This window comes from Choristoneura fumiferana, chromosome 11 (assembly GCF_025370935.1).
Source record: "Choristoneura fumiferana chromosome 11, NRCan_CFum_1, whole genome shotgun sequence".
NCBI lineage: Eukaryota > Metazoa > Arthropoda > Insecta > Lepidoptera > Tortricidae > Choristoneura > Choristoneura fumiferana.
Genome location: NC_133482.1, coordinates 15,609,269 through 15,618,840, shown reverse-complemented (window position 1 = coordinate 15,618,840; position 9,572 = coordinate 15,609,269). Strand labels below are relative to the sequence as shown.

The following is a 9,572-nucleotide window of genomic DNA, read 5'->3' as shown; positions in this document are numbered from 1 at the left end:
ATCCCAAAATAAGAGGATTAAACCGCGAGTTAATTCTAAATAATTGGGATTACGCTGAAGCTCGGATCGTGGCTTTATTTTTTGATACGGGTAATCCGTGGCAGTTTTCTTATGACCAACGCCATCTGCAAGATTGTTGGTGTAAACCTGTGTAAACTTTTGTGTAAACTAGAAGAAGCGTTTTCAAGCTAAGCTATTTGAGAACTGGTACAAACTCTTGGAAAATCTCGCCGTATTTAGATACGCTCAAAAATCACCGCGAAACGTCAAACGTCAAATAAATGTTCTAACCTAAAATACCGAATTTTAATTTGTTTCAGATCGGGAATTCGAGATTTAATTCGGCTATGAAAACTTGAACAGCGTTAGCTATGACTAGTCAGTATAAGAAATTCGTAAAATTGATTGCAAAGTGGCCTTTGGATGCAACTAAGGGTGAGAGGTGTGTGATACACGGTTATGTCATTAAAAGCTTACTTAGATGTTTTAGAAATCGAAATTAATAGTTTCTAAAAAACAATGAATGCAATTATTTTTGTTTACCTTTTCAGAGACCTGGGAAAAGTCATCAGAGACAAAGTAAAAGCTGCTTTTGAATCAACTGAGCGAGTCAACTTGGATTCTGAACTGTGTAACCACCAATACGCATCTCTCAATCGTTTGGCTGATAACCATTACAAAAATAAATACAAGCGCTCTCATACCAGCACTGCAACCGGTCTGAGCACTGAAGAGTGCAATCTCATGCTCTCGAGTGAGGTATTAACTTATTTAAAAGAAGAAAACAAAGGTTTCTTTAGGAAAGTTTTTAACAAAGATTCATAATGATTCTACGGAGACTCACTACAGTTACCCATACTATCCTGCGTCGAGCACACACTACAGAGCTTATAGAGTATAAAGACCACACCCCTGTTTTACTAGAAGAAGCTATCAAACATTTAGACCCAAAAGATAATGAGTATTACATTGATATGACATTTGGAGCAGGAGGGCATTCTAGAAAAATCCTTGAGTCTTCAGATTGTAAACTCATCACACTTGATAGAGATCCAACTGCTTTTGCCAAAGCTCGAAAACTCGCTGTGGATTACCCCAACAGAGTAACACCTCTATTAGGCAGATTTAGCGAACTACCAAATCTCCTCAAAGAAAAAGGTATCAAGCAAATGTCTATTGCTGGAATGCTGTTTGACTTTGGATGTTCATCAATGCAGCTAGATAATGGAGAGAGAGGTTTTTCCATAAGTAAAAATGGCTATTTGGACATGAGAATGGATGCAGGACGGGACCCGAATCAGATTACAGCTCGAGAAGTACTTGCAACTGCTAATGAACAAGAACTCTACAAAATATTCAAAATTTATGGTGAAGAGAAAAAAGCGGCTAAAATAGCACAAACTATAATACAAGCTAGATATATGATTAAAAATATAGAAACAACAGAAGAGTTAGTAGATGTTGTCAATTCTTGCTGTCCTGATGAAATTAGATTGGACAAATTGCAGCGTCCGCAATCAAATGCAACCAAAATATTCCAAGCTCTACGAATTTTTGTCAACAATGAACTTAATGAAATAAACTATGGCATGGTCCTTGCTAAATACTATTTAAAAATCCATGGAAGACTTGTAACTATTAGCTTCCATTCTTTAGAAGATACAATAATAAAAAGGCATATAGCAGGAAACATTGTTAATGACGTTGCAAACCCAGTGCCATTGAAGTATTTGAGTCCAACATTAGTGCAAGATCAAGAAACAATTGACTATTTCCTAGATACTCCATGGAGGGCCATCAATAAGCATGTGGAAGTTCCAACTCCAGAGGAAGTTGAGAGGAATCCTAGAAGCAGAAGCGCTAGATTAAGAGCTGCTTTAAAGATCAAATAATCTTATTTTCTGTTTAGCAAATTCACTGTCCCAATATAAAATGATTTGACAAAATCGCGTTCTATTGTGCTTTCACTTTGGGGTAAGTTCATACCTGGAAGTACGGACTCCTGAAAAAAAGCTTCTTGAGGCCATACTCCTGGACAGGGAAGGTGTTAAACTAGCTCATTAACATTAATGAATTGAATTGAGATATTGTTGTTTATTGGACTTAAATGTCTAGGGTGGTATTTTCAACATCCCTATAGCTTGAGAATTTCTGTAATTCCTGAGGCCGCTTGTAGACGTCCATTGTTTTCACCAAACAACGGACTGTTTTTTGCCATGTGTTGTATGGCTTCGTCGCTAAAGCTTCGCTAGATGGCGCTAAAGTAATAATTGCACACGGGCGCTACATGGGCTAAAGACGCCTCTGGGCCTGATACACAAGTTATGCCTATGTTATGGCTGTGTTGTCAGTCAGTCTGCCGCATTACTGTTGTATAGTTAAATTTTCAGTTGCGGCGCAAAATAGTGGATAGTGAGCAAGCTGGTGTATGTAAACATGAAGTAGTAGTATCTAGTTGTTATAGTTTATAATAAATAATTAAATAAAACAAAGATTTCAACAGACTCTTTTATTGTTCCTCCTATTTTTCAAATGGTAACTATCTCTAAATATACACTATGGAACTCTAAAACAAGTTGAAGCCTTAAAATAAAGTTGCCTTTGCCAAATGGTGAACAAGGGCATGTTACACTCTTGCCAAGCAGACATCAAGTTAATAGAATAACTAGGCGAGAGTGTAAACGCGGGCATTTTCGTGAAAATTGTACTTAGTACATATAAAATTACGTAATATGAAATGAATGTTCCAATTGGTCAAATTGGATATTATTTAACATGAATACAATCGTACATTTTTCGCAAAAACGTGCAATAAAAAATGCAAAAAGGTAATGCTGCATCCCACACAATGGTTTTTTCTACAAATCGCATGTCGGAAGCAGGCCAAAGGGCACTAACTGACGAAGTAATACAACTAATTATTTATTAGTCACTAAAATATTGGAAATATTACTATAAACATATACTTAAATATAATAGGCCTAAAATGGGACACGTAGAGAGAAACATGACATGTGAATTCCATAGAGCAGACTAGATAAAATGTTATCAATTTTCGTGTTTCTTAGTGTCATTGATTTATGCGTTTGTTTTTAGTATTTTCATGCTTTTACATGGCAAGATTATAGTTACAATTCATGTCAAGGAAGACTCATTTAGTTTCCATTAAGGTAGGTTCTCGAAATTGCTAAAGAGCGGCAGATGAATGTGGTATGGAATGAGACGCTTTTCAAAGCACAGCCACGCAAACGCCTGTTTCGAATGTCTACCTTAATGGAACCCCCTTTAGAATAAATTTACTGTTACCGGAACACCTACAGGGCGCTGCGCCAAAAAGTACAAGCTTCAATAACACAACTCTAGATCCCCACACCTCTCGACGCGGAATTGTCAAAATCCTATAGAAAAAAGCTTTATGTCTGCGCAAAAAAGACTTCGACACGACAGCAGGCTTCGGCCAAGCCGTACCATGCCTTTTTAGCTCTTATTAATAGACGTAAAGCTTTTTTCTATCCGCGTCGATAGTGGGGAGACACTAACACGACATCATTAACCAACGTGTTCATTATAGAATTGTTGCTTTGGAACTTGTAATTTTCAACACTAAACCATTACAGCCTTAAAGTCCCAAACCCAACCTCCAAGCAAAAACACAGCTTGCGATGATTACAAATAACAGCTAACAGTATGTCTCAAGTTTATTCAAATACATACATAAAACAAAGGAACAATTTCAGTAGAGAGGACATTATTGAAGACTAACACAGAATCAAGGACTCTTATCACAGAACATTCACTTTTATGATTTTCAACTACGTGATTTGACAACTCGTCACACAAAGCTGTAGGGGAGACCCAGGAGAGTTGTGACGGAGGACAGTAGTGACAACGTCGATTTTTTGGGAACTTATCAACTGCTAGCAAGCTCGCAATAGCGCGCGTTTGATAGCGAGACTTGAACTAAAACTCCTCGGTCTCCCCTACGCAAATAATGTTGCACATGCACAAGATAAATTAAGACCCTGTTCACATTAATCCAGCAAAATCATTCTAGTATCGATACATTGTGGGATTACAAATATTACAATCCTAAGTCTGCTTGTTGACGTTCACCAAACAACGGACCGTTTTTTTGCCGGACTTGCGGTGTTGTATGGCTTACAATGAGTGTGTGGTGTGTACACGCATCGGACACTTGTCCGGCGACTTAATTGTCCGGTGCATGTACACACATTAATTGTAAGCCATACACCTTAAGTCCAGCAAAAAAAGGGTCCGTTGTCCAGTGAAAATAACGGACGTCTACAAGAGGCTTAACGAGTTACATGAGATCGAACGAGCACCGCAGCGCAGTCAAGCTACTGGAATCATATAAACAGGGCCAAATGCCTTATGTTTTTACCACATATAAAGATAAATGACATCGCCCTTGATTCTATGCTCTTCAGTTTGTATATACACGTATTGATCTTCCGTTTTCACTCGTTCAATCCACAGATGGAATGTGGTTAAAGGTACAAGTAGCTCTAAGTGCAATTGACTGTGCTGTCTATCCAGTTTGTTATGGATATTTATCTACTATGCAGACAGAGTCGTTTCAAAGCATGCCAGTGCCCTTGGGGCGAAAAATAAAAGATATTTTCTCGTCAGGGAATATTCAGACTTGGGTCCAACCAATGTGCTTTTATAGGAAAGTATCTATCTGCAAAGTACCTACCTACTTAAAGATTTATTTCCTTATTTCTTCCAGCCCATTGCACCTGATTATGTTATTGTTAATGGCAGTGAAACAATTAGATTAGAACATAATACCATCAAGATTCACATCATACAGCGGGAACATAAACAAATAATTGAAGCAAATGTCTGTCAGTTCTAATTTACGATTCTAAAAACTAGGTAATTCCTAAATTTTAATCATCAAATTATAATTAAAACGAACCTAATTTATAATAAATAACGAATGTTACGCATAAGTAAATAACAATTTTAGAAATTTACTCGAAATCATTTATGATTGGTTTTTTGGAGTCTTTTTGTATTTTTTATTTCAACTCCAAATTTGTTACTTTTACGGGTATCCCGTGAAACCATATCGAAAATACAAACTGAGACATGGATGCACAGAAAAACCAGAAAAAGAGACAGCGCTGGGAATCGAACCCAGGTCCTCAGCAATCCGTGCTGCGTGCTATAACCCCTACACCACGCTGGACAGGAATTTAGACACGAATTTTCCTATGCATACATATTCAGGTTGCTTATTTCTACTACGCTACTTATGCAGCAGCACTAGCGACATCTATGTTTCGCTCTCATCGAGAGACGTCACATTCTTTCGGAACCAACCGCTTACCCAGACAAGAGATGTCGCTACTAAGCAATCAAAAAAAAAATCAGAAAAAAAATCAGTTTGTATTTTCGATATCGAAATCATTTCTCAAGTGTTGTAAAGAGCGTGGAATTCTCATTGTTAGTCTTATACCTTGGAAATTTGCAATGTACAATCGAGGAAACTAATTTGCGCACCAGGGTAGAACCTTTTTACAATCAGTTTCAACATGATTTCTTTGGCAGATGTATGGAATTTTAACATGACATTGCATTTATAGCGAAAAGGTTCCAAGCTGGTACGCAAATCTGTTTGTTAGACTGTACGTGCAAAACATATTGATCAGCGTGCGAGCTGCGCGAGATGTTAGCATGACAATTGGTTTTACTTTCTGTTTTTCACTTACATTGAATCATACACTCGATTCGAATTGAATCATACACTCGATAATTAACCTTTAAAAAGTATTTATTCCCACCTTTTCAAAATACGTGAAAATTGGAAAACGGACTATAACATTTAGAATAATAAGGCTAGGCCCCTTTACCCGCTTGCAGAGCATGACTTTAACTTCATATTTGTTTTATTTCAAAGAATTTGAAGTAAAAATTGTCTAAAATTGATTTATCTGTATAAAATATTATTCGTGTTGTTTATTTGTATGGGATAAACAAAAAAAAAATAAAAAACATTTTTCGTGGATTTTATTTTAGCCGAATAAAACAACAAATAAATCATTCATCATTTGAAAAATGGTCGAATAATTTATTCATGCATAAAAAAATCACAAGGTTATTCGAATAATGCTCATCTCTGGCTTGGTCGCTTCCATAAATTTGCCAACCCTTCGCACGCGTGTAAAGGTAGCGTAACATTTTTATACTCATATCATACTTAGTAAAGAGTTTAACTTGACATTCTATAATATAATGGAATTTGTCATTGTCTCTTGACTTGTGAGCCTTAAAAGTTTGGACATGTTTCAGTAGCAGTAAGTTCAACGTATTTTGTGATATGGATGTAGTGAAGCGTCGCTGATAAAGACAGCTTAAAATACTTCATTTTATGCTTCATTTTATAACTCTATCTCTATCTAACGACACATCAGCTTAGATTTAACCATAAGGTTTAACTGCACCATTATATTTTAGACGCACTACCCCTTGATGAACGGAAAACATGGAAGAATTGGAAACAATTAACAACGACGATTTTTAAACCTCTTCGATTACCTGCTTGTAATTTGTTAGATTGTTTTCATATTTCGCAAATACTAATGGTAATCGGCTGGAGGGCTACGCTCTTATGCCTAGAAATAAATTAAAAAATACCAACTAACAAAAGTGGTCGAATTATTCGTGGGTAAAAAAAATCGTGAGTTATCCTTTATTCGATCGGATAAAAACTTTTTCGAATAATGACCATCTCTCATTCCATATACTTCCATGCACCCGTTCTCTGTCTCCTAATCTGTGTCCGTTTTGTCTAACGCTCTAGCGCTCGCGATCGCATTCATCTGTTTCTGCCCTCATCCTATACCGCAGGGGTCGGTAACGCGCAGCCCGCGGGCCGCATTCGGCCCGAGACCTATCTCCTTGCGACCCGCGACTGTTTTGATCACTTATAGTACCTACCTGCAACAGGTAACTAGGTAGATATCTATTAGGTACAAAATTATCTTACAAGTGCGGCCCGCCTTTATATATTTTTTTCACTATGTGGTCCTTATCTGCCAAAAGGTTGCCGACCCCTGCTATACCGTATGATAGAAAGAAATGGTAAAAACGGTCGTGACTCCATGTGCATTAGACAACAAGGCACGCACTGTCAACTATACCCCTCAGTCCTGGCGCTGATCGTCCTGTTAAGTCCTGTTGACGGATGAGAGCACGTTGGCCTTAGCGCGGTCGGTGGCGGCGGCGGCCGCGTCCCGCATCTCTTTGAGCGTGTGCGTCATCGGCGTCATGTGTTGGGGCGTCATCGGTTTAGGGAACAGGCTGAGGAGGACGCCGTTGAAGCCGTTGTACTGGAAATTATAATAATTGATTAACAAACTACATATTCTCAAAAATGACCGTAAAAGTTGACATTATTCTTTACTTATCAGAAAGTGAAGTGCATGGTTTATGGTCAGCGAAAATTAAAAAGTTAAAAAGATGCAGCGCGCTAGCTCGACAATAATAAATTAGCGCGCCTGCAATCATCACAAACTTTTTAAACAAGTTAAAAGGCCATGGAAATGTTGCACAAGTGTATACAGCCAAATCTAATGGGCGGTACAGATATTTTGTTGTTTGGAACTTCGGACTTTTTTATTGGGTCTGAAACAGACTTGAGGTGTTTCCGTGAAAAATACAGCTGCAGTTTATTTTTATGAAAACTTTTTCTAAGGCATAGAAAAATAATTGGAATAAAATTATTTATGATATATTTAGAGAAAAAGTTTAGTCTATTTCAGAATTATTCAGAAAAAGTGAGAAAAGCTTATTGATTAGTCTCGGCTGAATAGCAATTGCTGGTTTCGTATTAGTTAAACGGACTCGCAAGCTCATCCGTTAATACTCATACTCAGCCAGCATTGGCTACTTCCAAAAACGACATAACCTACATTTCTCAAACATGACATGAAATATTGACGTTGTGTTTACAAATAAAAAGCCGAGAGGTATCGCGCTGCAGGCGCTGTGGCTCAGCTTCGTGCGTGCGGTCACTCCAGCGGCCTGCAAAGAGATTTCATACAACCTTGCAGGCCGCTGGCCGGCAATGCGACCGTCTTTTGTTTCAACGCGCGCTCTGCGGCACGCACGCGGCCCACGCCCAGCAACACCACCATTGGCTTACCATCTGGGTACAGTTCTTGCGGAAGCGTTCAACCCCGAACGCTCGAATGGCGCGCGAGAATCCAAACACTTGCGAGTCTATCCACGCGGAACGCTTGGCGACAGTCGTGTTGGCGCCAGAGGAACGGTACTCCACCCGCTCTATCACGCTCTAAGAACAAGGACAATAGAACATGTATTTCATATCAGTATTCTCAGTGTCTCCGAACAGGTGGTTTGCTTATATAAAATTAAGTACCTGGTCGACCGAGATTTGCTCGGGCTAAAACTCGTTAATATGCGTTTGCCCAGAAATAAGACCGAGCTAGATCGATTTGTCATCCCCGAAAACCCCTACATTGCAAATTTCATCGAAATCGTCAAAGCCGTTAATAAACATTAATTCGTTTTTAAAGAATATAAAAGTCTATCACGAATAATTATTGGAGTAGACACATTAACTTATATTTAAGAAGAGTTCTATCAGACCACATTTTTAATTTTCATTCAATTTTTAAGGAATAATCGAGAAAAACTATCAAAATGCAACGTTGCCAGCTCAGCAGGTAAACGCTAGTGTTTGTTTGAATATGGTTAAATAAATGAGCCAACCGCTAGCAGACTGTAACGTCAACCCTCTCGCTCGATACTAAGTAATACTAACGCCATCTAGCGACATTTCGCCTGTCAAGACACCCTAATTGTTTATACACTTGAGGATGTTGACTACTATGTTTACTTTGGATAGATTGTCCAAATACATATTATATTTAATATTAGAAGTTTTAGAAGCCTTACCATAACTTTCGTGTATCCTAAATTTCTGGTATATGTCACGAGGATCTTCTTCTCGGGGTCTACTACACTCTCTTCAATAATTTTAACGGATTTCGCGCTGAAGAACCTGTAACAATAGTGATTGTCACAGCATCACCATATCATAATAACAGGTCCCGCGCTCTTCACAAGATAGATAGATAGTGGGTCCGTCTTGTTGGGAGCTTTCTATAGTTTTCGGTTTGCGGTCGGCACTCCAGAACCCTGTTGCCCCATCGGCCGTCGGTTCTAGGAGCAATGTGCTCTGTCCCCTGTTAACTGATCACGGCCATTAAGTCTGGCAACTCTCCGAACTACGTCAGTAAATTTAGTTCTCCTACAAGCGTATTTCTAAAAATGTGTCTAATCATTTTTCCCGTAATTCTTGATTATCATGGGAACACTTTTTTATCATGAGAAAGTGCACAGATCGCGCAGTATGCAGACAAAGCGTGGCTAATATTTATATTTCGTCTGCTTATAAAATGCGCTTATATTTACATTACATAACCTGTTTAAAAAAACATGCATGAATTAACACTGTTATACCACTCCTCCTGTTCGCTGTTATCCAAAAACCTTACTTTTATACGAATTGTGTATGC

The 9,572-nt window shown here is 38.3% G+C and overlaps 3 protein-coding genes across 3 annotated transcripts; 2 read left to right on the top strand and 1 right to left on the bottom strand.

Annotated features, from left to right (window-relative positions):
- Nucleotides 1-285: 285 nt before the first annotated feature.
- On the top strand, nt 286-825 carry LOC141432864 (ubiquinol-cytochrome c reductase complex assembly factor 2). Its single transcript, XM_074094665.1, has 2 exons — nt 286-442; nt 552-825. The coding sequence occupies exons 1-2, from the start codon at nt 372-374 to the stop codon at nt 823-825; spliced, it is 345 nt and encodes a 114-aa protein (XP_073950766.1). The 5' UTR covers nt 286-371.
- Nucleotides 825-2,500, top strand: LOC141432863 (putative receptor-type tyrosine-protein phosphatase mosPTP-1). Its single transcript, XM_074094664.1, has one exon. The coding sequence runs from the start codon at nt 825-827 to the stop codon at nt 1,890-1,892; it is 1,068 nt and encodes a 355-aa protein (XP_073950765.1). The 3' UTR covers nt 1,893-2,500.
- Nucleotides 2,501-6,041: 3,541 nt separating this feature from the next.
- LOC141432391 (protein preli-like) lies at nt 6,042-9,059 on the bottom strand. The gene is made up of 3 exons (XM_074093928.1): nt 8,950-9,059; nt 8,174-8,323; nt 6,042-7,358 (listed from the first exon to the last, which is right to left on the bottom strand). The coding sequence occupies exons 1-3, from the start codon at nt 8,950-8,952 to the stop codon at nt 7,197-7,199; spliced, it is 315 nt and encodes a 104-aa protein (XP_073950029.1). The 5' UTR covers nt 8,953-9,059; the 3' UTR covers nt 6,042-7,196.
- Between the last annotated feature and the right edge of the window lie 513 nt (nt 9,060-9,572).

What these genes read in the sequence shown, in the direction of transcription:
- LOC141432863 (XM_074094664.1), top strand. Translation starts at nt 825, where the DNA reads ATGATTCTACGGAGACTCACTACAGTTACCCATACTATCCTGCGTCGA.
- LOC141432864 (XM_074094665.1), top strand. Translation starts at nt 372, where the DNA reads ATGACTAGTCAGTATAAGAAATTCGTAAAATTGATTGCAAAGTGGCCT. An exon ending in GATGCAACTAAGGGTGAGAG is followed by an intron (nt 443 to 551) that starts GTGTGTGATACA and finishes TTACCTTTTCAG; the next exon opens with AGACCTGGGAAAAGTCATCA.
- LOC141432391 (XM_074093928.1), bottom strand. An exon ending in GCAAGAACTGTACCCAGATG is followed by an intron (nt 7,359 to 8,173) that starts GTAAGCCAATGG and finishes TATAATTTCCAG; the next exon opens with TACAACGGCTTCAACGGCGT.